Source organism: Rhincodon typus, chromosome 13 (assembly GCF_021869965.1).
Source record: "Rhincodon typus isolate 14 chromosome 13, sRhiTyp1.1, whole genome shotgun sequence".
NCBI classification, from domain to species: domain Eukaryota; kingdom Metazoa; phylum Chordata; class Chondrichthyes; order Orectolobiformes; family Rhincodontidae; genus Rhincodon; species Rhincodon typus.
The window spans coordinates 336,193-358,366 of NC_063344.1; the positions used below are offsets into that span (position 1 = coordinate 336,193).

At 40.0% G+C, this 22,174-nt stretch overlaps 1 protein-coding gene across 1 annotated transcript in view; it reads right to left on the reverse strand.

Moving 5' to 3' along the window:
* The window catches only part of mecom (MDS1 and EVI1 complex locus), a 123,406-nt gene that overhangs the window by 26,623 nt on the left and 74,609 nt on the right, over positions 1–22,174 (reverse strand). The window contains exons 8-9 of the mRNA XM_048604474.1: positions 7,267–7,344; positions 2,677–2,846 (exon numbers count right to left, since the gene is read on the reverse strand). Coding sequence (XP_048460431.1) covers positions 2,677–2,846; positions 7,267–7,344 — 248 coding nt within the window. The remainder of the gene's footprint in view (positions 1–2,676; positions 2,847–7,266; positions 7,345–22,174) is intronic.

Genomic DNA, 22,174 nt, shown 5'->3' on the forward strand with positions numbered 1-22,174 from the left:
CCGAGGGACTTTGGTATGCATGTCCACCAGTCCCTTTAGGTAGCAGAACAGATGGATAAAGTGTTTAAGAAGGAATATGGGATATTTGCCTTTCATTAGCTAAGGCACAGATTTTAAGAGCAGGGAAGTTATGCTGGAAGGAAAACAGAAGATGCTGGAAAAGCTCATCAGGTGAGGCAGCATCAGTGGAGAGAAATCTGGGTTAATGTTTTGGGTCAAGTGACCCTTCCTCAGACCCTTCCTTGGGTCACTCAACCCAAAACATTAACTCTGATTTCTCTCCACCATGCTGCCACTTACTCAGCTTTTCCAGCAATTTCTATTTTTGTTTCTGATTTACAGCATCTGCAGTTCTTTCGGAGGTTATGCTAGATCTGTAAAAACTGTTGGTCAGGTCACAGCGACAGTACTGTATGCAGTTCTGCAATCCATGTTACAGGAACCACGTGATTGCACTAGAGAGGGGCAGAGGAGATTTACCAGGATGTTAAAAACTGTGGATGCTGTCAATCAGGAACAAAAACAGAAGTTGCTGGAAAAGCTCAGCAGGCCCAGCAGCATCTGTGAAGAAAAAATCAGAGTTAACATTTTGGGTCCAGTGACCCTTCCTCAGTGTCTGAGTTCTGAGGAAGGGTCACTGGAATCAAAATGTCAACTCTGATTTTTTCTTCACAGATGCTGCCAGAACTGCTGAGCTTTTCCAGCAACTTCTGTTTTTTTTTACGAGGATGTTGCCTGGGATGGAGAGTTTCACTTATGAAGAGAGTTTGGACAGACCGAGGTTGTTTTTCTTAGAGCAGAGGAGATTGAAAGAGGACATGATTGAGATATTTAAAATTGTGAGGGATTCAGGTAGGGTAGACAGGAAGGAACAAAAACAGAAATTGCTGGAAAAGCTCAGCAGGTCTGGCAGCATTTGTAGAGATAAATCAGAGTTAATGTTTCAGGTCGAATAACCCTTCCTCAGAACTCAGACAAAGAAGGAACTTTTTCCCTTGGTGGAGGGATTTAAGGTAATGGGTAGAAGGTTTATGAGGATTTATGAGAAAGAACTTTCCATCCAGAGGATGATGGGAGTCTGGAACTCACTGCCTATAAGTATGATAGAGATAGAGACACATATAACATTGAAGAAATATTTAGATGTGCATTTGTGATGCCAAGGTATACAGTGCTGCAGGCCAAGTCTGGAAAATAGGATTAGAATAGGTAGGTGGTTGTTTTTGACTGACATAGACCCGATGGGCTGAAGGGCCCTTTTCTGTTCTGTCGATCTCTACAATTCTATGGACCCACAAAATTTTCTGAAAGACTAAAGAAAAGTTTGTCATTTATATTTAAAAGTTTAGAATACAAGCGATTAGTAGTCACCCTTCAGCTATTCAAAGCCCTGGTTAGATCTCACCTGGAGCACTGTGTTCAGTTCTGGGAACCATGTATTAAGGAGGATGTAACTACTATGGTATGAGTGTGAAACAGAACACCAGAATGATACCTGAATTCCAAAATTAAATTATGAGGAGAGATTGCAAAATCTCTACTATTCCCAGGGACTTTGATTGAAACTTTCAAGATGTTAAAGGAAACAGCTAGGATAAATAGAAAGAAACCATTTCCGCTGTCTGGGGAGTCTTGGACTAGGGGGCATTGTCTAAAAATTAGAGAAGATCTTTAAACAGTATAACTAGGAAACATTTTTAGATGCAAAAGATTGAAGTTTGGAACTCTCTTCCACAAAGGAAACCTGATGCTGGATCAATTCCTAAATTCAAAATCTGAATATACAGTTAATTAAAATGCATTAAAAGGAAATGGGACAAAGGTATAGCAACAGTCAGGTTATCAGTGTAAAGCAGAATAGATTTGAGGGGCTAAATGGCCCAATTTGATTCCTACATTATTGCTAGACAGTCATGGACCACTTGATTTTCAGGAAGTAATTTGTAACTCAAACCCTCATTAATCCCCTTGTCACCTCTAAAATGATCACTTCCATACTAAACTAGCTACCCTCCAATCTGTCACCATCCATTAACTTCAGTTCATTCAGAATTCTGCTGTTCAGATCCTACGAAGCTGCAGCTCACTGATATCCCCCATCTTTGTTGACCCACTTTGGGTCCTGGTCTCCTAACACCTCAAAATTAAGATTTTTTATCTCTGCATTTAAAAGTCTTTACAGCCATGCATCGGACCCACCCTATTAAATTTCTTCATTAATTCGCTCTTCTGTGCTATCTCCTCTTCTCCTTAAATTCCAAACAACATTTACTTTTTTTGGTTCATTATCTATTGTCTTTATCCAATTATTCTTCAGTAAAGGACTTTGACTTTTTTTCTACACATTAGGTTCTATATCAATTAAATTTGTAACTATTTTACTGTTTGTCTCCTGTCTTTGTACCATTCCTGAACAAAAAGGATAGTGAGGTGGCCTGCTTCTCCTGTCCAGTGTCACATAGTCAGTGCGTATGGAGATAACTCACACTCTCATTTTCCCTTCCTTTGCAGGAAGTGATCAGCTTCTGATTGGGATTTCACTGCACGTATGAAATCCATACTTAAACCTAGGAAGCTAATTTCCTTTGTAAAAAAAACTTCATAGAAATACTACAGTCCAAAAGTTCAAAGCCAAATCTCACTGCTGAAGCTCAAATCTTAGTTCTGGTTGCATACCTGACATGTTTCCATTTTCATGTTTTTTCAGATGTCTGTCCAGATTTGTCTGTTGACCAAAGCACCTGTCACACAGGTGACATTTGAATGGTTTCTCCTTGTTGTGAATATTGCGAACGTGCCGTTGTAGATTGGAAGAGATACTGAATGAACGGTCACAGTATTTACACCTTTTAAAAAAAAGTCCTGGATGAGTAACATTTCTTAAGATCGAGAATTATTTGTGGTATAACTGTCTGTCTTCAATGATAAAGAGTACACAAAATACAGTGGACAGCAAGCAATTAAGTCAGCAATTGAGATCTTGTACAATATAATGTCTAGAATCAAACTAATTTGTAAGTTTAATGTGCTTAAATTATACTTAGATGGAGTCCTATAAGATAATCTTGAAATATTACAGACCTCAAAGCAAGGATAGCTTATTTTAAAGAAATGTATAACTGTTGGAAAACCTCTTTCAAGATTATTTCAAATCTGAGATAATTTTTTATACTGTTCAAAGCATGTTATTCCAACAATTATAGCATGCTCACTGGCTGCCTTTTGAAGACCAAGAGAGATGGGTAAACTGGGCACTCTTCAGGAAGCAGCTTTTATTGTCATGCACAGAAATGTAGCCGGAACACTCTACAACCCATATACACTAACATAGTGCACTTAACAAATCTTGGTTAGTACTCCTTGCCTACTGGGTATCCAGAATCAATTATAATATCTACACATGCAAAGGAATGGTGAGGTCAGGCTGTTTATTTTTAACCTATACTTTTAAGGCCCCAGGGTGTAGTAATTGATGGATGATTGATTAAACATTTTCTCCAGAGTAAAGGACAGGGAGCGAAACAATAAGTAGTTTCCTCACTCCTCTGCAAATGAATGTTGGTCTCAATGAAATGTTGGATCCTTTGGATCTCTTGCATTTTCACCTGATGTTAATGGGGAGCTGGGAGACAGTTAAAGTCAATGTTACATTAGAAAAAACAGCTGGCTTCTAAAAATAAGCAATTGACTGAGTTTTCTGGACAAATAGTAATTAAATCTATATGTTGACAGGGTTAGATAAAGTAGGATGGTGGGATGATCATTAACAATAACTTGAACTAACTGGGCTGTATGATGTGTTCCTGTACTGTGGTTTCTATGGAATTCTGTGATTCATGCCTCCATAGTAGACAGACGGACGGAGATGCAACATTGAATAACACAGACACATGAAGGGCTCTGAAAGGTAATGAACTACAGAATCTTCAGGTGGAAAGTTACATAATCAGGGCATTTGGCCCACAGTGTTTGCTTCTTTTTTTACTATATATTTGAGTATGCAGGGCCTCTATGATTCAATGTCTTTGGTAACACGACACATTTAGCAATTGTTCAGCTTGCTCTATCCCATGTGATGCAGCTTCTAAAGAATGACAAACAAGGCCAAGATTTTTCATGCAAAATTATGTCCTGTGATTACATCTTTTCTTCTTCCACGATTAGCCTGTTCAATTGCCAGTCCCAAAGGAAGCACTGTTATCTTCCAAGAAAGATTGCAATAAACAGAGTAACTGTTTAATTCTGTGCCAGTGTGTGCAGTTTAGTCTATCAAGCTGGTACTTGAGGCATCAGTTTTCATACCCTCCAGTCATTTGGAGTCCCTTGAGTCTTTACTGTATTTCTCCATAAGCTGTTACACAGACATAAAATAATTATAGTAACTGCTGTTTCTGGCAGATTACCAACAGACTTCATCACCCTTATTTTTCAACTTACTTCCTCTTGATGGCTTCAAAAAATACATCTGTCACATAATGAAGCATGGCGATTTTTCAGTGTGAAAATTATTTAATGCAGTTCTAATTGTTTCAGTCTCACAAAACATTAGAAAACATGTAATCTACATCATGCTTATAGTTCTATATAAACCATGGAGGGTGCAGATCTGGTTCCCCACAGCCGCACATATTCAACAGTGGTACAGCCTTGGAGCAGTCCGCATGGAATGTCCCAAATCACTTTTCTCTGTCTTATCGTTGAAAATCTCATTTTTGATTGCGCACTCTATAATTTGCATTGCACAGCATTTTAGAATCTTTCTACTGTTACAAGAATCTCTGTAGTCATTAACCATAGGTTGCCCTTGGCTAAACTTTCCATAAGCAAACGCTACATGCACACACAAAAACGTTACAAAATCCTGTTCTCTTTCCTAAGGGTTAGGGTAGGGAGTGTAAATTAGAAGCAGATAAATGATTATGTGCATTTGCTGCAGATTAAATTAATTAAACACCACTCATTATTGTCAAATAATGAAGCAGATTTTCAGTTAACTGGCTGCCCGTGCACCAAACTGAGGTTGTGGATTGGCTGGCCATTACAGAACTTGTCTAATTTTCATTTCAAATAAGTGGAAGTGAGAATCAGATTGTTTCTATATTGGACTACTGAGCTACAATGCCAGTTTGGAGCCTGGGGCTTGGGCTGGGAAAGGAGGCTTTTGTGGTGCACAAATTGGAAATCTATCACAATTTGTTTGTTACATTTGCACATGTGTTACTGGTTTTGTCTTTCTGTGAATGTAAGGCGTTACAGTCTACAGAGAAGGTAGGTGGATTAACAGATACCACATGGTCCCTGCAATCTTTCAGACAGGTTTTACTAGCCTGAAGAGGTTGGAGAGGAATTTTCCAGAATTCTTTTCTCTTTATTTGTCCTGAATTTTTCTCTGCATTTTTGGCTTCCCCAAAGGTTAACAAACTGAAGTGGATGGGGTTTGGGTGATGCTGTCGGTAGGGCACAGTTGTGGTGCTTGTGGCAATTATGCAGTGTCTAACCATAAACAAGTGTTAGGTCATGGTGACCAAGCTATCAAAGGAATAGGCACAGTCTTGATGAAGGGCATAAACCCAAAACATTGACGTTCCTGCTCCTGATGCTGCCTGGCCTGCTGTGTTCGTCCAGCTCTACACTGTATTGACTCTGACTCCAGCATCTGCAGTTCTTGCTGTCTCCTAGGCTATCAGAAGGGATAGACAGACTGGTCTCTTCCTGCCTGCAATTGTCATATTTTTGTATGAACACTTAGCAGAGCAAAAAATATGGGCAATGTAATAGGCATTTAGAGATATTGCTGTGCAAAAATAATAATAAAACCAATTAAAATCTGGGTAACCAAGTGGATAAGTTACTGAAAGGTCTAGTCATTCAATAAACAAATGCATTTACAAAGTGCCTTTCATGGCCACAGAATGTTCCAAAGCAATTTGCAGTTAATAAAATACTTTTGAAGCATGATTACTGTTGTAAAGTAAAAACTCAGCAGCCAATTTACACACAGAAACTTTCTGTAAAAAGCAATGAGATAAAGACGTGATAAAATGTTTTTGGGCTGTTAATTGAAGGATAATACTGGTCAGAACACTACAGATAACTCCCCTGCTGTTCACAGAAATAGTGTGGAGGGATTGTTTTGCAATCACCTGCCATACATCCTATTAATATGGAAGTGTGCGTGAGTGTGTGTGTGTATACGCACGCGTAGTGGGACTGAGGGTAATTGGCTGTTTTCCAGCAGCTTGTAGACGAAACACCTTTTGAGATTTCTGGTCATGATCATCCTGCTCCAGCTTACTGCTGGAAGTTTCTGAGGGATAGGTGTAATTTACACATAGATTAAAGTGCTAGAATAAATGCATATGATTACTGAATAACATTCAGGAAAATATTCCAGAAAATCAAGATGGAGAATTCAATGAGAACTCAAAGGACCTCAAAGCTTGGGAGACGTTCTCTGGTTATGAGTGTATGTTTAACACAAGTTCTAGCTTACTGCAAGAGAGTTTAATGAATTTTCAATGAAATGTAATGATAATTAAGTAATGTTTGCCACAAACATTCCTATTTGTGCTTTAAAATGTTTAATTACAATGGAACTAGATTTGTTTTTTATTCATTCATGAGATGTGGGCACCATCGGCTAGACCAGTATTTATTGACCATCCCGAATAGCCCAAAGGGCAGTTAAGAATCAACCACATTTCTGTGGGTCTGGAGTCACACGCGGGCCAGACCAGGTGTGGATGGCAGCTTACCCCGCTAAAAGACATTAATGAATCAGGTGGGGTTTTCCAACAATCAACTCATGGTCATCATTGAACTCTTAATTCCAGATTTTTATTGAATTCAAATTCCACCACCTGCCATGGTAGGATTTGTACTTTGGGTCTCTAGATTAACAACACAGCAATAATACCACTTGGCTATCATCTCCGTCTAAGGGTTCAGAGACTTAATAATGACATGTTGCTGGTTAAGTTTCATATGCTTGTAAAACATGATCCACATCACGATATCCTTTTTATTTGCTGTGCCAATTTAATGGGATCCCTTGAAGCTTAGCATTCACCACAGTTCTCAGTGTGTGCTGTGTAGTGCAATGTTTAAATTAGTTTTTCTTGCATTTGGTCATGTCCTTTAACTTCAGGGGTGTGACTGTTTTTCAAAACTGCCTGATGAACACTTAAAGTAAGGAAGCAACTTCTACATGGCAACAGCTTAGAGCTGGGATGTTCTGCCAATTTCCAATAATATGCTTATTTTAACCTGTAAGGTTGCTCTCCAGTGTGTGTCCGAAGGTGCCGGGTCAGGTTTGCAGATCTTGGGAAAATCTTACCACAGTATCTGTTATGGGAAGAGAAACAAGATCAGACAGATTGTTACAAGGAACAGACATGGAATTCCATCCTGCATTACTTTGTTTGGTGCACAGGGAGTAGGAAAAGAGATTTTTTTAAAATGCCATTTATTTATAAATAATGATTCGAGTGGTTAATTTCATCTTGAAAGGAAACCTCTTTTTCTAATTACAGCAATCTGAATGTCATTAGGCAGGAAACAGAAAAGAGCTTTTCCTGGCAAATAAGTACTTTGGCTGTCACCTCCTGAAATCAGGAGCAAAAGGGGGTTTTCAGAAATGCTCAAGCTCCCTGCGCACAAGGCACACAATTGTACATTCCCAATTGCTTTTTTGTACCAATACTCCCTTATTTCAGACTGATTTCAATGAAGTCTTTCTCTTTCCTCTATTCATCATCATTAAAAATATAATTTCTTACAGGGTCCCCACCAATGTCACTCTAAAACAGTGCAACTGGGAGGTGTGTAAGATTACCTGAAGTGATCCAATTTGATGTTCCCTCCTTGCCTGAAGTGAGGTTTTAGTCTGTGCTCATCATTTCATTACAATTATAGAATGGAGATTGGTGAATTGCTAATTGAAGAGGATAGCATTTGTGCCACACAAATGCCAAGCTATAACAATCACCAATAAGAGACAAGCTAACCACCACTCCTTGACATTCAATGGTGGTAACATCATTGAATCCCACACTATCAACGTCATGGGGGTTATCATTAACTCAGCTGGACTCACCACATAAACACAGTGGCTACAGAAGCAGGTCAGTCAAGGAATACTGCAGCAAGTAACTCACCTCCTGATTTCTCAAAGTCTGTCCACCACCTACAAGGCACTAGTCAGGAGTGTGATGGAATACTCCTCACTTGCCTGGATGGGTGCAGCTCCAACTACACTCAACAAGCTTGACACTATCCAGGACAAAGCAGCCTGCTTGATTGGCATCATGTCTACAAACATCCACTCCTTCCATCACCGACGCTCAGTAGCAGCAGTGTGTACTATCTACAAGATGTACTGCAGAAATTCACCATGGATCCTCAGACAGCACCTTCCAAACTCATGATAACCTCCATCTAGAAGGACAACGGCAGCAGATACAATGGGAACACAACCACCTTCAAGTTCCCCTCCAAGTCACTCACCATCCTGACTGGGAAATAGACCACTGTTCCTTCACTGTCACGGGGTCAAAATCCTGGAATTCCCTTCTTAATGGCATTAGAGGTGGCAGGTGGACTGCAGCGGTTCAAAAAGGCAGCTCCCCACCACCGTCTCAAGGGCAACTAGGGATGGGGGATAAATGCTGGCCAGCCAGCGACACCCACATCCCACAAATGAATAAAAAACACATCCCATCATCCAGAAACAGCAAGTGAGTGGGGTTCTGAGGAAGGGTCATTGGACCAGAAACATTAATTTTACTTAGCTCCACAGATTCTATCACACCTGCTGAGTTTTTCCAGCAATTTATATTTATGTTAGTGACTCAGTGCCTTGTGTTCCTCTCAAAAACCACATGTGGATAATATTTGTGTTCTGAAATTATATAATTATATATAGACAAAACAAGAAAAAGACACAAGTAAAACCTTTTGATTCTCCTCCAAGTACACAATTCGCAGATGATAAAATTAGTCATGAATAAATAACTCAACCCAAGCAGTCTCCCAATTTGTTTACTGGGTGTAGTACCAGAGAAGCTGGAGTTTCACCAGTAAATACAGTCCTCATCAGATTGAAGTAAGAATACTGACATAGCAAGTGTACAATGTTTTTAGTGGGTCCGGTATTCAGTAGACCACTATCAAAATAACATAGAACACATCAGATTGCAATTACCTCCTGAGGGGTACAGCACAGCTCAGGCTAGAAATCTTCCAAAATGTTCACATTAAACCACGTTGAAGGAGTTTATTGTAAGGATCGTGCATTTTAATTTTTGTGTTTTTAAAAACTGGGGACCGAAACAAGAAAGAGTTGTTTTAAACACCAGTGTTTGAAACAGTGGCTGCCGTTTCAAAAGCAATTAACCTGGTCCAATGGTAGGCATTGTGTAAACTATTGTTTGGACAACCAGGAAGTGAAGTTCAGATTGCAGACCATCAGCAGCTGTGTATTGATGCAGCTCTTGTTGGCAACAAGATGTTGGTTAGTCTGTTAACCAGTGACAGTTATCAGTGGCAGAGACTTTTTGCTTGCCAACAATTATGATTGGTTCTCATGTGGCTGAACGGCTTGGGGCTGGAAACAAGATGCAAAGACACAGAGAGAGAGAGACAGTGAGAGAGAGTGAGGAAGTGATCAGATCTTCTCCCAGCCCCGAAACTGCCTGTTCTCTGCAGTCAAAAGCTCAGTCTATACCTGAAGAAAACCAGTTTCCTTTTCTACAGCAGTTGCTAAGACTTCTGAATTGATTACACAGAAATGTTTTCCAAGTGAATCAGTCACTCTATACTTCATACAAACCAGTAAAAGTTTCCAGAAACCGATAATGGATCACCAAGGACATTGGGCATTGATGAAGGATCATTTCAATATCAGACCAATGAACCGACTTTCCAGTTCTTCTGCCTCCACCAATAAATTATTTTCCTTATTTATATATATTTGTTTGTAGAACCATGGAACTAGCCTTCTCTGTTACAAGGAAAGCAATCCTGGTCTCTCCATTCTCTCCTCGTAGTGACAATCCTCCAGCCCTAGCAACTTTCTGGTAAATCTTCTGTGCACACTTTCCACAGCAATTATGTCCTTCCTCTAATGTAGTGAAAAGAACAGCACACAATACTTCAGCTGTGACCTCACCAGTATCTTATATAGTTTCATCATTATATCTCTACTTCGTATTCTATACCTCTGCCAATGAGGGAGAGCATTCCATATGCCTTCTTTACAAGCTTATCTCGCTGTACTGCTATCTTTAAGGACCTGTGTACTTGCACAGCAAGATCTCTCACATTATCTCCCCCTTTCAGTGTATTCACATTTATTGTGTATTCCTTTTACTGTTTGACCTCCCTTGATGCATTACTTCACACTTAGCAGAGTTGTACTCCATCTGCCAATTTTCTGTCCACTCCACCATCCCATCTACATCATTTTGGAGACTACAGCTATTCTCTACACTATCCACTACACAGCCAATTTTTGAGTCATCTACAAATTTCCCAATTGTGCCCCATGTTCAAGATGAACTCATTAATGTATTAAACAAACAACAAAGGTCCTAACAGTAAGCCCTGTGGAACAGCACCTGAAACAACTTTCCATTTGCAAGGGCAGCCATCGACCATTACTCTTTGTTTCCTGTTACTAAACCAACCTTAGATCCAGTTCAACAGCATTGCACTGTATCCCATGAGTTTTTACTTTCTCCACCCAGCCTGCCATGTGGGACTATGTCAAATGCCTTACTAAAATCCATGTAGGCAACATCCACTACATGTCTCATCAATCCTACTTATCAGTTCCTCAAAGAATGCAAACAGATTTGACAGGCATGACTTTTCCTTAACAAAGCTAAGCTGTCTATCCCTCACTAGTCCATGCCTTTCCAAAATGAGTGTTTATTGAATCTAACAATTTGCCTACCATTGAAGTAAGATTAACTGGCTTATAATTGTTTACCATTTCCTTTGTATCCTTTTAAGCAACCACATTTGCATTTTTCCAGCACCTTAGCTGTGCCTTGCAAAGACTGGAAAACAATCCTCAGGGCATCCATTATTTCCTCCCTGACCTCCTAGGGAATAATCCATCTGACCCTGGCAACTTATCCACTTTCAAAGATTCCAGCTCCCCTAGCACTTCCTCTTTCATTATCATTATTTTATCCAATATTTCATACTGCTTCTCTTGGATCACTATATCATTTTCTTTGTGAAGATGGAGACCAATATTCATTTAAAATTCTTCCCATATTTTGTTTGTTTGATTTATTGTTGTCACATATACAGAGATACGGTGAAAAGTGTTGTTTTGTGTGCTATGAAGGCAGATTACAGCATAAAAAGTGCATCAGGGTAGCAGAACAGAGTGCAAAATACACAGTGTTACAGCCACAGAAAAGGTGTCGAGACTGAGATCACACATTAACATTTGAGAGGTCCATTCAAAGGTCTGATAACAGCGGGGAAGGAGCTGTTCTTGAATCTGTTCATACGTGTGTTCAAATTTATCTTCTGCCTAACGGAAGTGTTGGAAGAGAGTGTACTGGGGTGGGAATGTCGTTGATTTTGTTGGTTGCTTTCCCAAGGCAGCAGGAGATGGAGTCAATGGATGGAAGGCTAGTTTGCGTGATATCCTCTGCATCTTCACACAAGTTCCCTTCCTTCATCTCTGATAGGTCTCACTTTTTCCTTAGCTATCCTTTTGCTCTTTACATACTGGTGAAACATCTTTGGGTTTTCCTTTATCTTGCTTGCTAATTTTTTTTTTCATGCCATCTCTTTGATTTCCTTATTTCTTTTTTTAATTGATCTCTTGTACTTTCTGTACTCCTCTCAGCTATCTGCAATGTTGAGTTTTTATGACTTCTTTTTTGTTTAATCTTTCCCTGTATTTTTCTAGACAACCATGGGGGTCTAGATTTGGCAGTACCATTCTTATTTTTTGGAGGGGACATGTCTGCTTTGTGCCCTAAGGATCTCACTTTTTAGCGCCTCCCACTGGTTTATCACTGATGTATCCTTAAGCTGTCCTGTCCAGTCCCCCACAACCAAATCACTTCTAAGGTTTGTGAAATTTCCATTCCCCCAGATTAAAACTTTTACTCGTGATTTATCGTTGTCCTTTTCCATAATACTAACTCTAAGCAAATTGTGATCACTATCCCTGATAACTCGCCCACTTTCATTTCACCCACTTACCCATCCTCATTTCCCAAAACTAAATCCAGAATTACCTCTCCTCTCATTGGGCTTGTCATGTATTGTTTTAGAAAATGGCCGGGACACAGCACATGAATTTTTCACCCTCAATGCCATTCATATTGTTTGAAACCCATTTGCTATTGGGATACTTAAAGTCTCCTACTATTATTGCTTTCTTATTCTCCCTGGCACTACTTGGGGGTCTATGGTATACTCCTGGTCATGTGACTGCCCCTTTTTTGTTTCTAAGCTCAACTCATAAAGCCTCATTTGTTAACCAGTTTAGTATATAATCCTTTCTTACAACTGTAGCTGATCCTTTAATCAATATTGCTGCATCTTCTTTCCTTTTTTGTCACCCACTCTATCCTGCGTGAAAGCTTTATATCCAGGGATGGTGAGCTGCCCCTTCTTTGACCAGGTTTCCATTATAGCAATGACATTGTGCTGCCATGTGTCTATTCGAGCCCTTAGTGCATTGTTTGTAATACTCCTTGCATTGATATATAAGCAGCTCAACCCCGTCAATTTCCTTTACTGGACACTTTTTAATTCTCATTTCTTTTGTCTTTCTGAGTCACTGATTACATCACTAACTAATGTTGTCTCTCCCATTTCCTGATCTGCATCTGACCCATCTGAGCCTGTACTTTAGTTCCCATTGCCCTGCCATACTGGTTTAGAAACGTCACCAATGGAACTAGCAAAAACCCCTGTGAGGATATTTGTCCCAGCTCTGCATAGGTACAACCCAGGCTTGTACAGGTTCTATCTCCCCCAGAAACAGTCTCGATGCCTCAAGAATCTAAACCCCTCCCTGGTACATCATTTCTCCAACCACATTCATATGATCTATCCTCCTTTTCTTGCTCTCACGAGCACATGACACTGGGAGTAATCTTAAGATTACTACATTTGAGGTCCTGCATTTTAATTTATCTCCTAACTTCCTATATTTAGCTTTTAGGTCCTCATCCTTTTGTTTGTCTGTATAATTGGTATCTATGTATACCATGACCACTGGTTGCTCACCTCCCCAATCCAGAATGTCCTACAGCTGCTCCAAGACATCCCTGACCCTAGAACTAAGAAGGCAACATATCATCCTGGATTCACATCTGCATCCACAGAAGAGCCTGTCTGGGCCCCTTTCTATTGAATTTCCTATCACTACAGAACTGCCACTCGTTTTCCTCCCTTTCAGTGCAGCAGAGCCACCTGTGGTGCCACGAACTTGGCTGATGCTGTTCTCCCAAGAGGCCATTTGCCATTCCTACTAACAGTATCCAAAGCGGTATTTCTGTTTGAGAGGGGGATGACCACAGGGGACCCCTGTACTTCCTTCCTGAGCCTTTTACTCTGTCTGATGGTCACCTATTGCCTTTTTGCCTGTGTGACCCCCAGCTGCTGTGTGACCACCTCACTAAATGTGCTGTCCATGAAATTCTCAGCGTAGCAGATTCTCCACAGTTAGTCCACGCACAGCTCCAGCTCCAGAGAATAGTGAGCCAGTAGCTGCAGCTGGATACACATCTTACTCACATAGTCTTCAGGGACACTGGAAGCTTCTCTTACTTACCACAGGGCGCAAGAGGAGTGCACCATAGGTTTGAGGTCAACTGTCAAGACTTCTCTCCAGATTAAGCTACTTACTCCCTTTAAGAGAATTAATTAAGCTAGGGACCCTTTTCCATTTCAAACACTTCTTTTATCTCCAATCTTTATTAAAGCTAATATATTATGCTTGAAAAACTGTAAGAAAGTACTCTCCAGGTATCATTTACCAACATTCTGTTTGCATTGGGACCGTGACACTTTCTGAACTGCCTGGACTGAGAATGAGCACCGCACTCAGTCTTTCAGCTTCACCCACTTCCTGTCTCACCAAGCTCCCTGGTTTTACCCAACTCCAAAGCACCCTTGTTTAGCCAAGAAGCACTCAGTGCACACTTGGGTGAGTGACAGAGGGAGCTTACAAGAGGATTGGAGTTTTAGTTAGTAATGTTATAAGCTAATGGTTTATATCTATTTACAGTTATAGTTAATTATTTATAAGAAACAACAATTCTTGTTTAGACAAGAACCCCCAGTAGTAAGGGCGTGGAATGCCCTGCCTGCAAAAATAGTAGACTCGCCCACTTTAAGGGCATTTAAATGGTCATTGGATAAACATATAGATGATAATGGAATAGTTTAGGTTAGATGGGCTTCAGATTGGTTTCACAGGTCGGCGCAACATCGAGGGCCGAAGGGCCTGTACTGCGCTGTAATGTTCTATGTTCTATGTTCTATGTTCTATGTTCTATGTCTGTGCTTTCTATTATCCTTGGTCTGAAAAAAATTGGGTAACAGTGCATACCTTAAAAAAACTTGAATGTTTGGTATGATTCCTGGAATAACAGGGTGAGGTTTATGGTGTGCTATTCCAGCAAGTTGTTAGGAAGTTTAGGGTTTTGTGGGCTGGAACTGGATTGGAAACAAATGCAACGAGAATTTGGATGTTGATTGGTAAATAAACAGGTGAAAGAAAACACCTGGCTCTGTACTGCAGTTAAACACGGCTCTGGTAACAGGAATAACACAGTGTGGAGCTGGAGGAGCACAGCAGGCCAGCAGGAAAGTTGATGTTTCGGGTCGGGACCCTTCTTCTGAAGAAACGTCAATTTTCCTGCTCTTCTGATGCTGTCTGGTCTGCTGTGCTCCTCCAGCTCCACACTGTGTTATCTCAGACTCCAGCATCGGCAGTTCTTACTATCTCTGGAAACAGGAAAATATTTCTTGCAGGTGCCAGAGTTGTCCCTACTAGCCTTAAATTTTAAAAAACAAAGTTGATTGACTTGGTGGGTAAACTGAAGGTAGCATTGCCTGACAGAGCTAAAAAGATAATTGAGTTACTAGCACAGCACCTGGGTTTAAGGGAAGTACAAAAAGGCTGAGAACTTTGGTCATGAAATATTGGAATCAGATGATGGTCAGTTACAATTAAAGCAGTTTAAGAAAGGATTTAAAAAAAAGAGATCTCAGAAATGGAATGAAAAACAATGGGAATGATTTTTTTTTCCTTTATTAATTCATGGGATGTGGGTATTCCTGGCCAGGCAGCATTTATTGCCCATCCCTAATTGCCCAGAGAGCAGTTAAGGGTCAACCACATTGGTGTGGGTGTGGAGTCACATGTAGGCCAGACCAGGTAAGGATGGCAGTTTCCTTCCCTAAAGGGAACCAGATGGGTTTTTCCAACAATCAACAATGAATCCATAGTCATCATTAGATTCTTAATTCCAGATATTTATTGAATTCAATTTCCACCATCTGCCATGGCAGAATTTGAACCTGGGTCTCCAGAATGTTGTCTAGTCTCTGGATTAACAGTCCAGCAATAATACCACTAGGTCATCACCTCCCCATGAGAAAGCTAGAAAAGAATTGCAACAAGAAGAGAAAACAAGTAGAACAAATATTAGCATGAAATGATACAGCTGAAACATGAGACAGATGTTGATGCTGGCTTGGTGAAAAGAATCTGAGCTATAATTTTAAGTGCAGTAAGGAAATATTTAAGTTTGTATGGTCCCTACTAAAATTTGATGTAAAAGACAGGGAGGCATTCTTTGTGTCATTTGAAAAAATGTCTGAACAAATGAATTGGGTGATTGAGAACTGGGTGATTGGACATTGCTCATGCAGAGAAGATTGACTGACAGGTAAAGCATTAGAAATGTATGCTTCACTGTCAGAGGAGGTTTCTCAGGATTACGATGCAATGAAGAAGACTATTATAGGCTGCATATGAGTTAGTGATTAAAAGCGCCCACAATTTAAGGAAGCAGTCTGGGAAAATCCGTACTGAATTTGAAAGTGCTAAATAAAGTAATTTTGACAGGTGGATAGGAGCATTCAAAGCTGAAACCATATATAGAGATCTCAGAGAGGTTAGTCTCTTTGAGGAAATTAAAAACTCACTACCTTCTATCATAAGAATTCATCTTGAGGACCAAATGGTTACAACTGCTAGACAAGCAGCAATAATGGTTGACAATTATAAGCTGATCCAAAACACTAAATCTTTTTTTCCATCACTCTACTGAATTTTTAAAGGATAGCAAATGAGAAAGTGAAAGGAAAGCAAGTAGCCAGGGTGAGGAATGGATGGCAGAGATTGGTCCAAGGTCTCCTTCTCAGATCAGAAAGGTAGGTGCTGAGGGTGGAGGTGAAAATCAGAAACTAAGATGTTTACATTGTAACAACTTCGGACGCATTCGTATGGAATGCTGGAATTTGAAAGGGAAATAGTATTGGTTTCTAAACTGAATGGATCAAGGAGACTTCATATCGGTTATAGTCATAGAGTTTTACAGCGTAGAAACAGGCCCTTCAGTCCAACTCTTCTGTGCCAACCAGATATCCTAAACTGATTTGACCCCATTTGCTATCATTTGGCCCATATCGGTCTAAACTCTTTCTATTCATGCACCCATCCAAATGCCTTTTAAATTATGTAATTGTACCAGCCTCCACTAGTACCTCTGGGAGCTCGCTCCATACACACACCACACTCTGCATGAAAATGTAGTCCCTTAGGTTCCTTATAAATCTTTCCCCTCTCACCTTAAACCTATACCTTCTATTTTTGGACTCCTCTACCCTCATTCTATCCATCCCCCTTATGAATTTATAAACCTCTATAAGGTCACTCCTTAATCTCTGACACTCCGGGGAATATAGCCCAGTTTATTCATCCTCTCCCTATAGCTCAAACTCTCCAATCCTGGCAACATTCTTGCAAATCTTTTCTGCACCCTTTCAAGTTTAACAACATCTTTCCTGTAGTAGGGAGACCAGAATTGAATGCAGTATTCTAAAAGTGGCCTCACCAAAGTCCTGTACAGCTGCAACATGACTTCACAACTCCTATACTTAATGCACTGACCAATGAAGGTTATGTATTGATTCTCTTTAGGTTATAGAAGGGAAATGAGGTCACCAAAACAGATCCATATTCAATTTCACAATTGGAAGTTTGTATTGATGGGTTTGGCAATACTTCATTCCTTTCTAAGATTGATCTATTGAAGGGGTACTAGCAAATGCCATTAACATCAAGGACTGAAACAATTTCTATTTTTGTTGTACCAAATGGGTTATACCAATGTCAGGTGATGTTTTTCAGAATAAGGAACAGCTCAGATACATTCTGGAGGTTTAGGAATCAAGTCAACTGAAGTTTGTAACTGTGTGGTAGTATTTACATGATATTGTAGTTTATACTAGCACTTTCAATGCGAGAATTGTAACAGGTAAGGCAAATGAACTTAGAGCTTGGATTAGTACTTGGAATTATGATGTTGTTGCTATTACAGAGACTTGGTTAAAGGAGGGACAAGATTGGCTCCTTAACATTCCAGGATACAGATGTTTCAGGTGGGATAGAGGGGGATGTAAAAGGGGTAGGGGAGTTGCACTACTTGTTCATGAGCATATCACAGCTGATATAGGCAGATTTTGGCAAGATGTAAAAGTAACAGGGTTGTTTTTGTGGGTGATTTTAACTTCCCATATATTGAATGGGACTTACTTAGTGCTTGGGGTGTGGATGGGACAGAGATTGTAAGGAGCATCCAGGAGGGCTTCTTGAAACTGTATGTAGACAGTCCAACTGGGAAAGGGGCCGTGGACCTAGTAATGGGGAATGAGCCTGGCCAGGTGGTCAACGTCTCAGTAGGGGAGCTGCTTGGGTTCAGTGATCACAATGCAGTAAGCTTTAACATACTGATGGATTAAGATAAGTGTAGTTGTCAGGTGAAGGTGCGAAATTGGGGGAACGCTAATTACAACAATATTAGGCAGAAACTGAAGAATATTGATTGGAGGCAGATGTTTAAGGGCAAATCAACATATGGTATGTGGGAGGCTTTGCAGCGCAACATTGGAAGGAAAAGTTAGATAATAAATTTTGGTCTCACCAGGAACTCCATTCCCCTTCTGACCCCTAACCATGCAGTTTGTTTGTGAATCTGACAGTGCACAAATGCATTCCATTGCTCCACTCTGGATCAAGCTTCAACCCTCAATACCAGCTCATTATCTAGGGCTGCTCTAATTTCAACCCCACTGCATCTGAAACACCCATCTGCAACTTTCTCAGTCCCTGATTCAACTATTCTTGCCCAAATACCTTACACAACACTAACTTGTTCAGAATATCACTACCTAAATCCCATTCACCTATTCTGGCAACCTTTTTTGGTTCCCTAACACCTCAATTTCAAAATCTTCTTGCATTCATTCAGATTCTTTTGTGGCTTTGTCCTTTGTTACCTTGCAACCATCTTCAGCTGCACATCACTGACTGGCATTGGCCCAGTGCATCTTCTCCTGCTATTGAACTGACACATCTCTCATTTCCATTGAAACCAACGTGATCAAGGTGATCTACTATTTCATTCATTTACTGTCCCAAGTAAAAATGATCCCTACAATATCATGACTGTTTCAAAACTGATGTGCATCACAACTTAACCCAATAATCCATTGTGTTTTTACTCAAAGGTCTGTGTCTTGTAAGCAAGCTCTGTGATTAATAAAATAATAGTCCATTTTAGCAAACAATAGTAACTTCAGGACTTGATATGATCAGCCTAAATACTAATAAAGCTGACTTTTGTGGAGTTGGCAGGTAACACCTCAGTTTGGAGCAGATTTCAAACAAATGCCATTTTTGTTAGATTTTATTAATTTGTGAGATGTAAGAATCATTTATTACCCATCCCTAATTGCTCTCGGGAAGGTGGGGGTGAGCTGCTTTCTTGAACCACTGCAGTCCATGTGCTGTCGGTTGACCTACAATGCCATTAGGGATGGAAATCCAGGATTTTAACCCAGTGATACTGAAGGAACAGCGATATATTTCCAATTCAGGATGGGGAGTGGCTTGGTGGGGAACTTGCAGGTGGTGATGTTCCCATGTATCTGCTGCACTTGTCTTTCTAGATGGTAGTGGTTGTGGGTTTGGAGGGTGCTGTCGGAGGAGCTTTGGTGAATTTCTGCAGTGCATCTTATAAATGGGACACACTGATGCTACTGAGCACTGGAGGTAGGGGGAGTTTTGTCAGTATGGGAAAGGGTGTAACTGACATGTTCAAATAAAAACCAGCAGAGCTTTCTAAACCCAGTGCTAAGATCAAATAAAGCCTATGTTCTTTGCAAAGGTCTTATTCAACAGTTTGAGTGTTACAAATATTTAGAGTAGATGTAAATGCCACTGAGGAGAGGATAAAGTCTATGGAATTGACAAGTTGTGAAAGTATTTAAATCCTCTATAAAAATAATAACAATAAAAAAAACTGCCTGTGTCATTGAGAGATAAAAGAACCTTAATATGTAAAATTATTTAAATCTCCAGTCCTTTAAAAGTTATAAAGCACAGGCTGTTTGGATTGAAGTTGAAAATAAATCTTACAATAACTGATTGTTAATATTTCCCTAACAGCCAAGATTCAGCAAAATTTTGTTCTCCCAAAATGGGTGCATTGTCCACCATTCGTACTGGTAGATATTCAGTACAATGACATTGCTTCAGCACCCAATATCATCATGCCAGTTTCCAATAACATTGAAAATGTGCAGGTGCTGAAATCAGCAGTCCCTTCTCAATTTTGAAATCATTAATTAATAAGCTATTAAGCTTGTTAGCAACCCAACAATCCACATTTTTTGTTACCCATCTATAGTGTTGGTTCTCAGAACCCCTAAGTTACATATTCACACGAAGATGCATATTCTACTGTGAATCTAACTGCAACAAAATTTCAACAATATGCTATTTCTATCTTCATTCAAAGTCAGAAGAGCTGAATATTTTTTGTTATCTAAAACAGGCACGAAAAACCAACCCTGCTAATAACTGCAAACTGCAAGCATTAGGAATTACGGGTGGGGACCAAGTTTCCTACATGATTACATTTAGTCTCTTTCCTTCCAATGACTATTAATTAGCCACCTGATGCTTGATACAGAAAGTGCAGGGGAGGGACCGAAAGGGTCCCTCAGTTTTAGCTTCATCGCCCTCACTCTGCTGGGAAATGGAGGATTTGGCTCATTACGTCATGATCAATGGTTGGCTGTTTTTCATAATCTACAATTATCTCAGCAGGGGGTCTTAATTTCACAGTTTGACAGTTTAAAAAGCTGTTTAATTGTCTTTGATATGGGGTCACAAGTACAGTTGTAAATTCAATTTTTATAAATAAAGAATTAAGTGCTTGAGGTAATTTAAACAAATTTAATAGACTTCCATGAATGGGAGTGTGTGTGTGTCATTATTTAATAGTGTGAAATCTGTAATAGATACTTACACCTTTATTTCATTTCATCTCAACACAGCTTCTGAGGTTTTCCTATAGTAGGCATTCAGTAAGTGGGTATGGTGCAAGGAAGAGCAAGATGGGTTGCCATTTGCATTATATTGGCAGGGGGGCCATAACTTGCCATGGGATGGGTCAGAGGCTTGAATTGACATAAGATTTCATAGTGGCTAAGGGGTGATAGGGTGTAGGATGAGTGTTAAAGGGTCTAAAATATCATGAATGAGGACCTTTTAAACAGTCATCCTCAACATCTGGTAGCCTGTGGCCACAGCTGATTTCCGTCCATGGGTGACAGATCTAACTCCACCTTGTACTGGCCCTTGGAGTGTAAATGGAATCCGAGGGGGAGTTCTCTCCACAGGGAATTGTGGCAGGTCAGCAAAATTACCAACTTGCGCTACCCACCTTGGGAGCAAAAATCCAGCCCATCATCTCAGTCATGTTTAGTTGTAAAGGTTTCTCCCGTATCTGCTAAACAACCTAACTCACAATTGAGTTACTAGTTTCTGTGGAAGGTTGTTTATCTGAAACGTTGAACCTATTTCTCTCAACAGATTATGCCTGGCAGGCTGTGTATTTCTAGCATTTCACATTTATATTACATATAGTTTTAGCTTTCTCTATAGAGAAGCCATAATGTCCATGGTCATCTTTACCATGAATACACTCACAGTGGTGGGAGGATGTGGAGGTGCCGGTTGGACTGGGATGGACAAAGTCAGAAGTCACACAACACCAGGTTCTCATCCAACAGGTTTATTTGAAGTCACAGGCTTTCAGAGCACTGCTCCTTAGTTGGGTGACTTCACCTGACGAAAGAACAGTGCTTCGAAAGCTTGTGATTTCAAGTAAATCTGTGGACTACAATCTGTTGTCGTGTGACTTCTGACTTATGTCATTGAAAATGAACATGCTTAATAGTCAGGAACTTGCCAATGATGCAGGTGGTACTAAGCTTTGCTGAGGAGTGGCATCATTTTACCAGGAAGGCAGATAGTTTGCAATGAAAGGATACACCAGGAGTGATGATGTTCTCCTCAATGTGGTAATTAGATTCCTTTATTAAGCAGTGCTAACGTCAATCTTTTGGTTGATATTGAAGCTCCAATTCACTTAATCAAAAGCTCAAGCTCAGTTACTCATTATCGCACTGCCACTGAACAAAAAGCCAACAGAACTGTAAATGCTGGAAATCAGAAACCAAAACAGAAATTGCTGAAAAACTAACAGGTCTGGCAGCATATGTGAAGAGCAAACAGGGTCAACTTTTCTGGTCCAGTGAGCCTTCTTCAGAACTAAACCAATGAAGGAATGTCACTTGACCTGAAACATTAACTCTGCTTTCTCTCCACAGATGCTGCCAGACCTGCTGAGTTTTTCCAGAAATTTCTGTTTTTGTATTACGACTACTGTGAAAATGTATGCTGATGATTGGCTTCAGTTAACTGAGAATATAAAATTTGACCATTTAATTTTGGAAGACTTTAATCAAATTATACCTTCTCAATTTTAAATCTTGTTACGACAAATTATGACTGCCATTTTCTTTATTTTGTTATGGCAGTTGTGGAAGA